Source organism: Castor canadensis, chromosome 9 (assembly GCF_047511655.1).
Source record: "Castor canadensis chromosome 9, mCasCan1.hap1v2, whole genome shotgun sequence".
Lineage (NCBI taxonomy): Eukaryota > Metazoa > Chordata > Mammalia > Rodentia > Castoridae > Castor > Castor canadensis.
The window spans coordinates 36,569,942-36,587,371 of record NC_133394.1 but is presented as its reverse complement, the minus strand read 5'-3'; the positions used below and the strand labels follow the sequence as shown (position 1 = coordinate 36,587,371).

The following is a 17,430-nucleotide window of genomic DNA, read 5'->3' as shown; positions in this document are numbered from 1 at the left end:
GAATGACATTAAGTATAATTAATATATCACTGTCTAAAATGTATATTTCAAGTCAATACTTCCTCTGCGAGATAGTAATCTATATAACCAACGGCACACTTCTTTGCTTCAATAATTTTTCAAACATCTTTAAATTTTAAGATATAAAACTGATCTATGAGAGTAAGACTTCATGTCTGGCATAAAAATGGGCTCTTCCTACATTCATCCAAACACCAGTAAATAGCATTTCTACTCAGACAGAAACTACATTCAGAAAGGAGCAATTTTTGAAAGTTCCTTCTCACTCTAGCCCTCATCCAGTACATCACCAAACTCAAGTGCCTTTCCTTCCAGCAAATGACCCCCATCTCTTCACTTCCTTCTGTCTCCACTGCATTGGTTCTTCAAGATACTATCATGGTCATCAGGACCATTTCAGCAGTCACCCCAACTGTTTTCCTCAGGACTATACTTGTTCTCAAATTCTTTCTACTCTCAGCAGCCAAGAAAATGTTTTTAAAATGTAAAGTTCATGCATTATCTATTTTTACCATTTTTCAGAGGTTTTCTAGCATAAAGTAAGTAAAAGAAATTTTAATCAATAAAAATACTGTGCAAGACCCTACAGAATCTTGCTAAAACTTAACTCTGCCAACTTAATTTTGTGTAACTGTGACTCACACAACATATTCCAGTGATGTTTTCCTTTTGTTGCCTGAACCCAGCAAGCTTTCCCATACTACTGAGCCTTTAATCACGCTATTATCAGGACCTGCAATGATGCGATTGTGCCCTTCAACCTGAATATTCTCTAGATTTCAGCTTACATGTTTAATCCTCAGAGAGACCTTCCATTATATTCCAAAATCTACATGGTTATTTTTTTGTATATAATGTATCATAATTCAAATACATTTTCATGTATTTATTTAATTACTATTCTTTAATAGGACATAAATGTAAAAATATGTAATTATTTTCTTTTTAATTCACCACTATTTTCTTAGAGTCTGGGGCCTTGATTTCTTTGGGGAAAAAGGCATTAGTGGAGCGCAATTAGTAGTCTAAATATATAATATATAAAATAAGCAAAAAATTGACCATTTTTCAAAATGTGCCATCACGTGACTCAAATAGCTATTCCCAACAAACATACTGCTCTGCAAGAATGATAAAGATCACTTTAATTTAGATGTTAAATTTAAGAGTATTTTTGTTTTATTCATTTAGATAGTATTTTTTAGATTTCCATTATGTGTAAGATAGGAATAAACACTGGTAAGACAAAAATTAATAAAAAAATCTTACAAGTAAAACATTCATAAAATGAGTGGGAAACCCATATGCCCTTAGGAAGCAGATATTTGCTGAATGTCAAGGAGTATGCTAAATTTTATGGATACAAAAATGAACAATCCATGTGCCTCAATCTGTACCAAAGAGAAGAAAAACATGCTTGACAATACCAAGTATCTGTGTTGTAAAAATGTAACCATGGCATGCTAAGTCTATATCTAACAGTACCTGCCTAAAGAAAAGAAGGAAAGCCATTCAGAGAACGGACTTGATCTGACCTCTCAGAGGAAGAGAATTCCATAGGCAAAGACATGGATCAGTGTGTTCCAAAAAAAGGGAGAAGCACGTGCAAATCATGAAGATTTATTTCACTGTAAACACGAGTAAGGGCAACATTACTTATACATCATGCTGCCTTAGATCACCAGATATTGTATAGAAATACACTCATTTTCAGTGACCAGATTCAGTACAAGAAAGAATAATGTGAGATAGTCTAGAGTTATACACTATTTTGGAGAGCAAATTAAGTTTTTACACTTTCAAAATAAAAAGGCACCTGCAAAAGCATGTCACAACACTATCTTGCTCAACATTATACTTCAGACCACTGTGTTTTAAAAAGGATTAATTATATGAACAGGTAGTAAGACTTATCTGTTATTCCGGCAAAGGACGTCAGAGTAGTGCATAACACCCAGCTAGGCATAGTCTCTAGCGACAAGATCTCTCCTTGAAATTCCCAGCACAGAAAGTGATGTGATGGCCCCATGCCATGTTACCAGCAGCTGGCAGTAGATGACAGCTATTTCCTCTGTGGCACCCTCTTCTCCAGAAAAGTAATTGAGACACTCTTGACTTTCTCCTGTTCTGTAAATTTCAAAGGATCTTAAATCCTAATGGTAGCTATTTATTTGAGACTAAATAGCCCTTTCAGCAAATCTTCTTTATGGTTTCCAGCTATAATGAGTATATATGAGATTGTCGAGGATTTATATTTCCTATCTATTTGTGTGCTCTACATCAATGAAGAATTGGGAATAGGTTGCATCCTAAGAGTGCATAAAATACATGTGGTACCTACAAGCGTGATTGTTCATGCCTGTAATCCTAGCAGAGGCAGAGATCAGAAGAATAGTTATTTGAGACCAGACAAGGCAAAATATTTGTAAGACTGCATTTTAACCAAAAAAACTGGGCATGGTCATGCATGTCTATAATCCTAGCTATAAGGTAGACATAGATCATGTTCTGAGGCCAGCCCCAGGAAAAAATGAGAGCCTCTGTCTGAAAAATAACCTAAAGCAAAATGGAGTAGGGGATGTGGCTTAAGTAGTAGAATGCCTTCCTAGCAAGCATGAGGCCCTTGAGTTCAAACCCCAGTACCACAATAGGAAAGAAAATAGTATTGAAGTACTGAGTCCTTACTTCATATTCTTTATTCAGAGAAATTTGTCCATATTCATGTAGATTTGAATAACACAGTCTCCAACCTTAAGCTGACCACTCCACCATTCCAACTTCTTTTTTTCATTCCTTTTCTTTCTTGCTTGAGCAAAGTAGCTCATCTCACATAAAGATCTTATGAGATGTTCTTTGGAAGAAAAGGATTCTGTGACTTCTTTTCCACTTAAGCCTCCCATGAGCACGATAAATGAGAAAATAAGCAAGGGCTCTTTCTAAGGATCTTGAGAAGCTGTGTTTATATGACCAGAGAAATTAAGACACCCAGTGATCTTAGCATTGAACTTGCCCTTGGGATCTTGACAAATCACGGCAGCTTCTGAATTTAAGTGCTTAATCTATAAAATGTAGAAATTACTTTCATGGTATAAATAAGTTCATGTATTTTAAAGTTGAAACCTTGTACTAAAATCACAAATGGACACAACTCCCCTGACTCAGGCATCAGTGCTTGTCTTCTGGTTTTCTCTCATTGAAAAAAGGACAAAGTAACCATCAGGGCTATTTCCCAGAGTGATTCTCAAAATGAGTGCTGGAGCCACCTGGCAGGTGTCCAGAACAAAGCCCTCCAGGGTGCTCAGCATTGCATTTAGCAGTGCAGAATCTGACTCAACAGAAACTGGTTACAGGATGGTAGTAAGAAGAAAAATAGGGAAATGGATATTTGACAGGTAAAATGACAAAAGCACACATATAGAGCACCAGGAGTGAGGGGGAAATTTAAAAATACTGCTATGCCTTCCAGAATTTACAAGAGAAATATTTGAAATGCAGAGGCAGGTACTTGCTCTCTACTTTGTGTAGTCACATGGTAACAAGCCAATCTCCATAAGTAAAAGCAGAAAACAATCAAAAAATTTTAAACTTCCATTCCCATTACATGACTACCTTCTGGTGCTCCATTATGAATAGATATTTTATATATTTTTTCTAGATATTATGAATAGTGTATACCTATTGCACTTTTGTGTTAATTTTTTAAATATATACCTTTAAAGTAGACCACATTTTAAAATCATATTTGACATTCTTTCCTGTTCCAATATAACAGAAGCCTCAAAAACATAAATCAGCCCCAATATTTGGAGAATAGAAAAATGTCTTTTCTCATAAATTATTGTTGAAAATTATTTTTGAAATTGACCTGGATTATTTGGATCCCCGAAATCCTGATGAACACATGTATTCCTATTGTTTTTTCAAACCATGGAACTTGTTTTCTGGCTATTTTCTATTTTAATTCTCTTTGTCTAAAAACCAAATTATATCAGCTCTGTTCCTTTAGAGGTTAATACCTAAATGTTAAGTAAGAAGTCTTTTTCTATCATCAAAGGGATCACTCTTCAGTCTAAGCTCAAGTGACAGATGCAATTGGATTTTTGATTTGCATAAAAACCAAGACGAATCTATAACCTCATTCAGCAAGCAAGCTTTCTGTGAACTTATCATTCTTTTTATTATGAGGAAGTTAGCATGGAAAACTGCTTGTTATGAAGATCATCTATAACCTTGAAGAGGCTCAACTGTTGGAAACAAAGTCTCTGGTCTACCCCTTACATTGATGAAAACAATTCTACAGGTAATCTAAACACTTCTGAGATCTCCTTTTTCACTGGGCCCCTGTACTGTATTTTGCTTCCTACTTTGCTGGAATGAAGTCACATGACATACTGTTCTCAGCAATTCAAACATTGTATTTAAGACATCTGCTCAGACTATCATAACAAATGCTTAGGCCTGATGCCTTAAACAACAGAAATATATTTCTCCCAGTTTTGAAAGCTATACATCTGAGATCCAGGTGTCAATAGGGTTAGTTTTTTCTGAGGTTTAGAGATGGCTACAATCCCCTGTGTCTTCACAAGCTCTTCCCTCTGTATGTCTGTGCACAAATCTCTTCTTTTTAATCACATTGGATTAGTGCCAACCCTAATGACCTTATCGTAATTCAATTTAATTACTTCTTTTTTATTGTGCTAAGTGGGGGTACATTGTGGCATTTACAAATGTTCTTTCTATATATCAAATATATCATAGTTAAATTCACTCTTTCCATCATTCTCCTTTATCCCCCCCTTCCACAATTCCTGGAATAGTTTCAACAGGTAGCATTTTTCTATTTACATACATGTGCACACAGTATTTGTAACATATTCACCCTCCCATCCCCTTTCTCCACCTCCTCCTCCCTCTCATTGGTACCATCTCCTCAGGCAGGGACTGTACTGCCCGCCCCCCGTTCTCTGATTTTGTAAATGAAAAAAAGGACATTTTTGTTTGTTTAAGAGAGCTACATAGGGAGTTTCCTTGTGACATTTCCATGAACCTGAATTGGTTCATTTCATCTATTTTTCTTCTTTCTACCTTAGTCAACTTTTTATGGTGGCTTCAACAGGTTTAAAAATTCTATATTCATTCTTGTATAGAGAGTACATTAGCCATATTCACCTTCTTAATTTCTTTAATGATCATCTATTCAAATACAGTCACATTCTGGATTTGGACTTCAATATATAAATTTCAGTGTGGATACAATTCAATCCATAATATTTTGCCAAAATCCATGTGCGTCTCAAATGCAAAATGCATTTGTCTCCTCTGAATAGTCCCAAAAGTCTTCACCTATTTCAGTATCAACTCTAAGTTCAAAAATCTCACCTATATTTCCATTTAATTGAAGTATGGCTGACACTTGAGGTAAGTTTCAGACTGCTCCAAAATTCCTCTCTAGCTGTAAGTCTGTGAAGCCAGTCAAATTACCTGTTTGCAACATACAATGGTGAGAAAGGTATAGTACAGACATTCCCATTCTAAAAGGGAGAAGTTAGAAAGAGAAAAGTGATGATGGGTCCCAAGAAAGTTTGAAAGTTAGCAGGGAAAAGCTCATTAATTTTAATTCTTGAGAATAATGCTCTTTAGCTCAAAGCTATGTCCTCTGGATTAATAAGGGCAGTAGCTACTCCCTTACTCCTGGACAACACCTCAATCCCTTTGGAACTGAGTTGGAAATAGCCCTGCATTCCAATTTGTACCTCTGGATCCATGGTAGTGGTGATGTCTCTGACAACCTATAAACTGCTTTTGGTGTCTTTATTCCCTTTCCTTGAAAAATAAAGCACGTTTGCAGCAGGGTAAGTTCTATTGTCCTGACCTATAGAGTGTCATCTCTGTCCTCTTCAGTTCAGAGTTGAGAGATTTTCTACTTGTAAAAACATATCTTTATTTCTGCCTATTGCTGACACACCTAATTAGGTGCTTAAGTCATTCTCTCACAGTCTCTTTATCCAATGATGACTAGGACACAACACAAATGTTCTTTCCAAAATATCCTTGCTGAGATTTTACAATATAGATAGACTGAGAACTTTCCAAATCTTCAAGTTCCGGTTCCTTTTTTTTAAAATAATTCCATCTTTAATTTATCTTTCTCTTCTTACATTTTACCAGAAGCAGCAAGGAAAAACTAAGCCATGTCCTCAAATTTTGCTTAGAAATCTCCTTAGCCCCAAAGTTAATCACTTACAATTACCTTCCATGAAATGTTAGAATATAATTTGGCTAAGTTCTTTTGCATTTTACATGACTTGTTTTTACTCTGATATTTAATAACATTTTATGAACTCCATCCAAGACATTACAGAAGGATCTTTAATGTTCATTTTTCTATCAATACCATAAAATCTTTCTCTACTCTTCTTCTTTCTTCCTGAGCCCTCACTAGAATTCACCTGTCTAAAAGGCATCTGTCTTCAAGGCATTCTAGGTTTTTCTTATATTTTTTTCTTACATTTCAAAATTCTTTCAGCCTGTACCAATTACCTAGTTCCAAAGCTTCCTTCATATTTCTAAATATTTGTTACTGTATAACCCTGCTCCTCATTACCAAATCCATATTAGTTTACTAGGGCAACAAAACACCACAGACTGGGTTGTTAAATAACAAAGTTTACTTTCTTACAATTCTGGAGGCTAGATGTCCAAGAAAAAAAGTAGCATCAGTGTCAGTTTCTTCTGAGCTTTCTCTCCCTAGCATAAAGAGAGCCAGCTTCTCCTTGTCTTTACATGGTCTTCCCTTTGTGTGTAATCTGTGCTTAAAAGGAAGTTATTGGATTAGGGCCCATTCTGAAACCACATTTTAACTGAATCACTTCTTTTAAGACCAAATATAGTCACACTCTGAGGTACTGGGTACTTGAAACTCAACATATGACTTTGTAGGGGACACAATTCAGATCATAACAAACCTCTGTATTTTTACATCTCATTTATTTTCTTGATCCCATAAAAATCAGTCTTTATTCTCTCTGCTTTAAATTACTCACTTTCCTAATGCCACCCGTATTCTCTTTTTTATAGCTAAATCCTTTTCTTTGGTTTAATGAAGCCAAAAATCTTATATTGACTCTTAAAATCTAAGTTTCCAGTAGATAAATAAAATAACATTAAAAATGAAATGTGGCTAACAAACATAAAGAAATAGATTACAAACACAACACACATGCACTTTCTTTATTTGCATGTATGTACACATAGTTTTTCTCATTTGTTTGGATTTCCCATAATTTCAAGTAGGCATTATTGTGGACTAATGTTAATTGGATGTATATGCTCATTGGAATTGATAATGATGTCCAATTTCTTGGATGACAGTAACAGAATATGCCTATATTCTCACCAGAACCTAAAATTACTGGCAAAATTCAGTACATCCTCTGGCCACCCTACACTGTTTCCACAGGTATTAGTAAGTTCATATTTTCTCCCTTGGGACTGAAATTCTTAAGCATAGTCTTTGTAACTATAGTATGAAATGTCAATCTTACATAGCTCATAAAGAAGTATTTGAAATTTAGGTGCTTTTATTAACATTTTGCTATAATCTACACTTAAGGGCATTGTTTTAGCTTAATAATTTGTGATTAAAATAAGCAGGCCTGTAATTTTCATTAATGAAATGCATTGGTCCATTTGAGTACACTTATGCAGAGTACAGGTACACAGGCATGGTAGAATATAGTCCATCAGATGGTTCTTTAAATCACATGCTCTGAGAAGATTTTAATCAAAGCAAGAAGTTACATGTCAACAGGGTTGACCCTTTCTAGTTCATATATTAGAAAGAATAAATACTATACTGAAGAAAATGGCACCTGGATTTTTTAATGGTTGGCAGTATTTTGTTTAATACCTTAGACTAATTCTTTTTTGACATAAGCCTCAAAATCATCCATCCTACTCTAACTGAAGATGATAGATAAGAATAGCTGCAGGCATTTCAGCCTAACCAGCACAAGTTCCCCTTTAATACATAAAGAAAAGCTATCCAAAGCTTACTCTCACTAACATATGATATACATTTCAATCCTGTTTATGTGGTTAAAGTGAATTCTTAACTACTAAAAACAAGCACCACAACTTTGTAAGAACTACATCAATTGTCACCAGCTCCCTTTCCCCTCCTGCTAATAATTTCCTGTACTAAGGACAATGAGTGGCCACAGCCATACATGCTGCCTTATGATTGCCTCAGAAGCAAGATACATCTTTGAGCTTTAAGAAATACTCAACATCAATCAACTTTTAAATCCAGTTACAATACATAAAATTTGTTAAGACATGATGAAATATTTGAATCTTCTCTACCCCAAACTCTCATTGTGCCTAAAACTCTCAAGAGCTTCAGGACTCTGCCAGCTGATTGTCTGTACTGCTTAGCATTATAACCTTCTGTGCTAGAGCTGTGATCCAACCCTGCAACACAGTGGTAAGTGCTCACTGAATTTGCACACTTATCATTGTTCAAACTTTGTGCTTTGAAGAGTACATTTCCTCAGTATTTTATTATTGTGGTATTTATTATTATTTTAGTGTTTCACAAAGCAAAATAATTTCTCCTACCCAAGTGCCATTTGTATTAAGTTCCCAAAAGTTTGGCATTTCAAATTTGTACAAAGTTTTGAGCAGAGAACTAAGGTAACAGTATTTTATAGAAACGAATAAAATATAATGCTTATTTCACTTTAGAAGTGCCTTTCTCCCAGGGTCTCTTTGGTTTTTCCTACAAATATTGAAGTACATTTCTAAATCCTTTTAAAGAAGGTCTAATAACCCTATATATGTGAATTATAAGTTACTTGAAACCTTTACTCCATTCTCCACGTGTATTTTAATTTTTTCTTCATTGATGGCTGGAAACCATTTAAAAAGACTAATAACCTTAGTAGGTTTTCAGTATTATTGGAAAATAATTTCATGTATAGACAATTTGGGTCTGTATGAAAGGATTCAAATTAATTCTGTGTTCACAGATACTTTACTTGTTCTTAACTTATTCAGAAGTTCAGAATTTCATGCTCTCATATATCTAAAAGACATATGCATATATTTTTGTACTCATTCTTTTCACCTGAATTTATTTGCCAGAAAGAGGAAATGGCAGAAAATGGCATGCTTATTTTGTACACATTCCCATTTAAACTTAGAGAAAAAAATGATACCTGTAGCTAATGACTGTTAAAATCCTGGAAATTGCTTCACCACTTACTTGTCTTTTAATTTCTTTCATTTTATATTCATTTTCAACCTTTTATTTAAAGTTTTTGAGTGCCCTACGTGTATCAGTTCAGTCTACATACCTGGAATGCATTAGTGTGCAAAAGCAGAAAAGTCTTGATCTTTTATGTTATAGCACCAGGAGATACAAAGTAAAAAGAAAATATAGATAAATGAAAACAAGGAAAAAGTTAGGGAATTGTGATTGTGCTAGAAAGGTAGCTTAGGATACTAAATAAATTGTTAAAACAGGAGTCATGAAAGAATTGACTATTGTACAAAAGCTTAAAGGAGATGAGGAAATTAGACAGTGGGAATAACTAGTAGAAGAGTGCTCTAGAGAATGGGAGGAGCCACAGAGAACAATCTGAGGCAGAAGATTACCTCTGCTGCTCAAGGAATAGTAGAATATTCTCATAATCAAGACTAATAATGTCAATAGAAGTCATTTCATTCTCTCTAATTATCTCAAAAGCCTGTAGTTAACATGCATGCATTCAGTCATCCTTTTATTACAACAAATACATTCTCATAAATATTATTTTCAATTTATAGACATTTGTACTCAGCACATGTCTATGCATTTTTACAAATATTTTTATCACTTTTTTCATTATATTGTAAGCTTTAGGGCAAGGAATTGTTCCTCTATCATATTATTTTCTAGACCCAACTGATATTCAGCAAATGTTTTCAACTATAAGAATAAAACAAAGAAGATTTAAGAGTCTGCATTTTAAAGACCTTTACTTTGGGCTTGGGAATTAACCTGGCTTGTGCACAGGCCCTGGGCTCAAAATCTAGCACTTCAAGAAAACAAACCAAAACAACGACAAAAACGTCTTCTCCAGAAGAAGTTATCTGATGAATCACAGTGGTCAAATGGTTTTGCCCCAGTTTCCTAATGTGCAATTGAAAGACAATAAGTTGTTAAATATAGGTACCATGTTGCATAAATCTAAATCAAGGTATAACTATGACATGGAGTCCACAAGTGTGCCAATAAGACACGTGAGACAAAGTGCAGAAATATGAATGCAGTTCTACTGAAAAGAACACTGAGAAAAAAAATCAAACGACTTTACATGGTGAGCCCAGTGATAACATTCGGTGAGCTGTTGGCCTGGATTTTCTGCTCTGATGGTTAATTTCCATCAGTTCAATACCAGTCACCTGGATGGTACATTGTTTAGGCCCTAAGGGAAGCTTTGCCTTCCACATTGATCCATTTCATGCTTTGTCTGTTTCTAAAATAATGTCTCTCATGCCTCTTAACCTTGCCATCTTTCATTGAAATTTACAACTTGCAGTCAAATGACAAGTCTGTCTTATAAATAATGTATTTTCCTAGTACTAAGATACCTCATGGGCCTTATATCATGGTTTTGTCTGATTTGTGTTAATCTGACTGCTGGTAACCCTTAAAATTGTTTTGTTTAATATTCTCATTCTAAACTTTTTATAAATTCAAAATTTCTTAAGATGTGTGAACAAATTTAGGAGTCTGATTAATTATAGGAAATATTAAAAGAGATAATCAGATAATGTTATTTCAATTCTCTTGTATAACAAAGTCACACTGCTCGGTGTTTAGTACCTTTGATTCTACCTTTCTTATAGACAGAAAATTGAAGAGATTTTATTTCATTCAGAAATATATAAGACGTCCCCCATTAAACCTCCTGTTAGAAATTATATGTCATCATTCCTCATTCATAATCCCATATCTATTTATTTATCTACACTATAAACTAGAGACTGTTATATTTCTGGGTTCTCTGTGCCTTTCAGAAATTCAAGGACAAGTAAAGGAGAAATAGAAGTTGACAGTCTATTTCTCCAGGGCCTTCTAGGATATTAAGATTCAAAGCTATGGAATTAAAGAAAATGATCTATGTTTACCAAACTCATAACAGGTGATATACAAAGCAGATATACAAGCCAGTTTCCTATTTATAGACTTAAAGTTAGTGATATTTCCTCAGACTATTAGACATGCTGTATATTTTATGCATTTAACTATATTGGCAGAAAAATATGATTTCTGTAAGCTATTGATACTCTTGTATTTAATGACTTTTAAATTTCCCAAAAGTGACTTCTTTCTTTCTTTCAAGGTGGTAAAAATGATGATTATTGTCGTGGTGACATTTGCCATCTGCTGGCTTCCCTACCATATTTACTTCATTCTTACTGCAGTCTATCAACAGCTAAATAGATGGAAATACATCCAGCAGGTCTATCTGGCTAGCTTTTGGCTGGCAATGAGCTCAACCATGTACAACCCCATCATCTACTGCTGTCTGAATAAGAGGTAAAAACAAAACTTCCAAATGCAAGTTTCTTGTCATTCCTACCTTCATTAGAGCACATATTGTTCTAGTTTCTTGGCACTAATTTAAAAAACAGAAATAAGGAGAATGTAAAAATTCACCAAAAGCAGCACAGAGATTGATTTTTTAAGACTTGTCACTACTTTACAAAATGTACGTTAAAACTTACATACACATACAATGTTTTTAGAGGGTCTAAGTAATTTTTATTTGGGCCAACTTCTCCCTTCAAACTCTTCAGAATTTTATCTGCTAAAGAAAAAGAAATGCCCTCATGACTTGAGATGTTGAATTAAAAATGTACTCAGATCCTTGAAGAAATGAGAGCTCTTCCTAAAAATGTAGAGGGAGAGATGATTGTGTATAGGAGTGAACTCTATTAGAAAGGATATCGTGTAAATAGACTTCAACATAGATGTTTCTGTAAGCCAGTGGTGGAACAGTAAGGACAAGCAGAACTACAGTCCTTCCTGCAGAGCAGGGTCCCGTGTTTAAGAAAGGGTACAAATTCCACCTGGGATGACTTGGGAACAAGTTGGGACAGTCAAGGGGAAGCTATTTATAAAGTTTTTGTTTGGTTGGTTTGGTTGTTGTTCTTGTTTTTTATAAGTAGGGGTATAGTCAAATTTAAGAGTAAAATAGTAAAATGTAGTTTCTGGACAAAAATACCTTGATTGTGTGTTCAACATAGAGGAGTAGGCTAAATTTTATAGGATGACAATTCCCCTAATAAAACAATGTGTTTTATGTACTAGTAGAAATGGTTCTTTCTGTAAGTAACTATGTAATCTAAATCCTAAACTGTCTTCCCAGTGGAGGCTCTAAATGTGCTAAATACTTAATTAACTCCTACTCTTTTTCACTAATTGCATAAGCCATATCTCAATTTAAGCCACCCCACAAGCAGTACATCTTCTTTTAATCAACTTCATTCCATGGTTCATAAAGAAAGAAAAGGATTTCACACTTTCATATGTAATTATATAAGAACCACTAATATTAACAATTAATTTTAACATTAAATGAGACTTTATAAATGTGAATTATTTCTGGAGAAGCTATTTTGAAATACAGCATTTCATTTCAAGTGCCTTAACTGGCTATCCTAATGCAATTATACTCATGTAAATGTATAAAATTACTGCAAGAAGGTACCGTTTCTTTGGCAATTGATACCCTCATGCTGTGCTTTTGCTATTTGATGACACAATTCTTGCTGATAGAAATTAAGGTTCTATTTAAACAATAACTTAAAGAACTAATGTTAATTCTTTAGCAGAGAATCTAAGTTTGAGTAGAAAATCAAATTCAAAAACATTGTTGCTTAACCGCCTTAAGTAAGGTTTTCTGTGGCAGCTGAAGGAAATGTCCACTTGAAATTTTTTTTCTTTCTGTGGTCTGCTTTCTCAGATTTCGAGCTGGCTTCAAGAGAGCATTTCGCTGGTGTCCTTTCATCCAAGTCTCTAGCTATGATGAGCTGGAGCTCAAGTCCACCAGGTTCCACCCAACTCGGCAAAGCAGCCTGTACACTATGACCAGGATGGAATCCATGACAGTGGTGTTTGACCACAGTGATGCAAACAACATCAAATCCAGTCGGAAAAAGAGAGCAATACCAAGGGACCCAAACTTCAATGGCTGCTCCCGCAGGAATTCCAAATCTGCCTCCACCACTTCAAGTTTCATAAGCTCACCCCATACCTCTGTGGATGAATATTCTTAAATCCACTTCCTGAGGTGAAAGATTAGAGTGAAGTCATTGTTGTACCTGTATAGTCCCCATTATTCTGTGTATTGATCCTGTCCTATGTACTCTCTGGAGACAGAAGGGCAATGTTTAGGCAGCTGTGATTAAGATATAAATATAACAAAGACACTACTAAGATATTAGATTCCCTCAAAATAAAATGGAATTTAAACTTATTTTCTGAAAACTATAAGTTACATTGACAAACAAAACTATGTATCTAAAAATACTTGTAAAGTGTCCAATTTCTTTCATTTAAAAATTTCAAAGTGTATTTGTGATAGTAAAATGACAGTTTTTCCAAAAGATCAAAGAAACTTTAATGTAATGTGAGTAAAAGGAAACAAAATCTGTGTAAAATGAAACTTTTAAATCTACAGCTATAAAATGGAAATGTTAATTGACACATTTTCCCACAAGAGGGATGGAAATTAACCTCAAAAAGTGAGAAGTAATGTAAGTCTTTGTTCAAAAAACTCACTTTGTAGAAGGAAAACTTTAAAACATTTAAAGATTTCCTCCAAGATATTTAACTGAAAAGGAAATCTAACCAAGTCATTAGGTACATATGTCATTCTCTTGATCATTTTTCTGAAAAAGTGACTTCAAAAGAAAAAAATAATTATTTAATTTTGACCAGTACATCTAGTAAATGCCAAGGTAATATGTAGTCAAATTTAAGACCTTAAAAGGATAAAGAAAACTCCTTTCATCCTCTTTATTTTTAACAGATTTTTTTAAATTAAATAGATTGTAAGACACTAGAAATGCTTCTAAGGCAGAAGGAAAGAGTCACATTTGCCTCTATTACTCACTACCAGTTTTCAAACAAGAACTACAGATATTAATTCACAGGTATGAAGTAGACAGGAGCATCTCCCAGCTTCAAAAGCAGCTGGTTCTCCCCTCAAGCCCAAAGAGAAAGTTCCATACATTAATTTTATGAACTGTATCGTGTTCTCCTCTCCTCTCATTGAAAAAGAAATGAAGGCTAGGGGAAAGTATCAGAGATATATCAAGTGCAAATCCTTAGAGGAAAAAGTAGTAAGAATTACAAAAGTAAATGTAGTTGAAAATGCTAATATCTGGATAAGTAAATAAAACAAGATGTAGAAAGGCAAGACAATTTGTTTAAAAGAAAGCTGGATAATAGTTTGGATACATATGAGTTAATACCAGGTAATCAAAAGTATATTACACACCCTTCTACACAGAGACTTCTTTTCCTTGCTTAGATCATTCCAAATCTCTATGATCCTAAAGCACCCATTTTACTACAACAACAAAATATAATACACACACACATGCATATACAATAGGCAAACTTCTGAGACCCATAACAAGACAAGGAGCACCTATAAGTGTAGCATTTATCTTCCAGACCTCAGTCCTTATAAGTCATCTTTCCTTAAATTACGAATACTGTCAATCCTACTCAAGATACCACAAACTTTCTGAAAAGGTAGATGTGTAGTACAAACTTTCCCTTTAAACTATTCTGTTAGGTTTTTAAAAAATTGTCTAAAATAATTACCTCCAATACTTGATTGTTACACCACCATCAAAATAAGAACAAAACATATTTTTGAAGAGTAGGATTAAAACAATTATCCAAAGGCAAATCATGGTTTATTACTGTCATGGCATTAATTTTCCAACCCTCCTCCCTATTTTGAAGCCAAAACCAGAAATATCTAATTGTTATGAAGTGTCGAAAGTCTAAACAACCTAGTCATATGTGTTTGAGTTGCATTTCTTTTAATGATACCAAAAAGCAAACAGACATATATATGGGTGTACAGACATATACAGTCATATAATGAATGTAACAACTTCAAAAATTGAATTTAAAATTAATTCTAAAATTGTAAGTGTTCATTACAGGGTTGCCACAAATAATATTGTCTATAAAGCTTATGTGCATGTTTTAGACAAGCAAATTTATTATGATTTAATACCTAATTGTTTGAATGTGTTTGAAATGTTCATTTCTAAAACTTTTAAGTTTATCAAATGTAAACGTGTGAAGAAAAAAATTTAGTGTATAAAAGCAAGTATAATTTTCTTCTTAAATTTGTGAGTTGCATGAGATTAGTTTAATTACGTACAAGATACATGGGACCATGTTCTGCCTTAGAACATGAATGTAAAGTTTGGCCTTCAAATTTAATGCAGTCAGCCTCCACTACCATACTTTGAAAAACATAACTACTGTCCTTCACACATGATAAGGAAATTCAGGGGAATTCACTGACATATTTCTGAGGAACGATATTGTCCTGATCGTTTTTTTGTTTGTTTGTTTGTTTGTTTAGATTTTTTTCTTGAGTAGATTTGTTGTTGCTTTGCTTACTGAACATCATCCCTTGTAATATGACAGAAGTACCCAAGGTCCAGATAGTATCTTTTTCATATTTTTCCATGTTTTCAAATTACTTTTATTTTATTTTTGAGCTAGAATACATTAGTAATATAGGGGATTTCATTGTGTCGATTCTATTCATGTGTATGGTGCACTTTGAGCAAGTTTACACCTCCACTTTTTAATATTTTTTTAAGGAAAACGGACTTCATTTACTAGTACTCATTGCTTTTAAACCAAAATTTATATGTCAGAATTTTTAAGTTCAGAAATCTAAACAATAATAAGAAAATAATTGAGTGAAAAAGATGAGTTAAGCACTCTCCTCTGAATTTTGATGCTGAGAATCATAGGAAAATTCACATGGAAGCCAGCATCAGTGGGACTCACTTTAACTAAATCTTTCAGAGTTTTCTTATTTGATAGGGTTCAGAACAATTTGCCTCCAAAATTTACTCCACCCTCTGAAGTTAAAGTTCAATGTGAATACTTTTCATTGTTTGCAGGCAAATACTGACTCAGAAAAGTGGGCAGACAGTTAAAAGATCTTAGGTTTTACATATTCAGAAAATTCAAAATATTTTGAAAGAATCTGAAAAAAATCAAAAATCCTTGCATCATTTTAAGTTCTCTCTTTTTAAGAGAAAAGGCTAAATAAAAATATTTTCCTTATTTTTAATCTGTACAAAATCCTTGAAATTTCCTACATGGAAAGCAATAAAATAGTTACTTAGGACTGATCTAATTTCTTTTTTTTAGCAGTTTGGTATACCATTGCATTACTCCACCTCCCAAGTTTATGACAGTGACATCTCTGACCCAACAGTCAAATTCATGTTCTTTTCCAGTTACTCGGAATCTTTTCTAAGCAGAAATCTGCCCGACTTCAAAGGACCTCCACTCTTAACATTCACACAGAATACCAAGAGGCTCAGTTCAGTCTAAAACCTAACAAACACAAAAAAATGAACAATCAGTGCTGGCCAGTTCAAAATTTGGATTTGATTTTTGTTAATACATAATTTCCTTAGAAAACCTGTAGTTAGTGTCTGGTAAATTATCCCATCAAACACAAAAACAGAAGATTTAAAACAATTTAACATCTTATAATTGAACACCTAGCAGTTTGAGCTCCATTTGTCTTTTGACAGTGTGCCAAAGCTAAGGACATCAAGCATAACCCTGGCCATGCAGATAATAAGATTTGAACGATTTACCTCCAGGCCAAGCAGGAATGAAGAATAATGCCCAATAGGGCTGTACAAAGTCATTAATTGTATGTTTAATATATATTAGTGAAAAAATATGTTTATATAAGAAATTAATGTATATAAAATTTATAGCTAGTGAATAAAGTACTCTCAACTTGTGGAAATTATGATGAGTATGTTTAATAATTCACACCCTTTGCATATGTGGTAATATGTGGCAATTCTAATTTCTGTGTTTTTCTTTAAATACATTAAAATAACAAAAAATGAAAAGCCCTATAATTTTCCTATTATCAAAACATGAGTTATAGAAGGTTCTATCATTTTTAAACACACTTACCCAACCATCCGTCAAACAACATTGTGCTTCCTTATTTTTCCACATAAAAATGTCAGTTTTCCCAAGTTGCTGTGATTCAGGAAAAAAGCATTTATGAGGAGCAGTTACTAAAGTATTTAGAAAAATATTCTCTATAGGGAACA

At 33.8% G+C, this 17,430-nt stretch overlaps 1 protein-coding gene across 1 annotated transcript in view; it reads left to right on the top strand.

The window, feature by feature from the left end:
• Tacr3 (tachykinin receptor 3) overlaps positions 1–17,114 on the top strand; it is an 80,108-nt gene extending 62,994 nt beyond the window's left edge. The window contains exons 4-5 of the mRNA XM_020153460.2: positions 11,412–11,608; positions 13,038–17,114. Coding sequence (XP_020009049.2) covers positions 11,412–11,608; positions 13,038–13,350 — 510 coding nt within the window. The 3' untranslated portion in view covers positions 13,351–17,114. The remainder of the gene's footprint in view (positions 1–11,411; positions 11,609–13,037) is intronic.
• Positions 17,115–17,430: the final 316 nt, after the last annotated feature.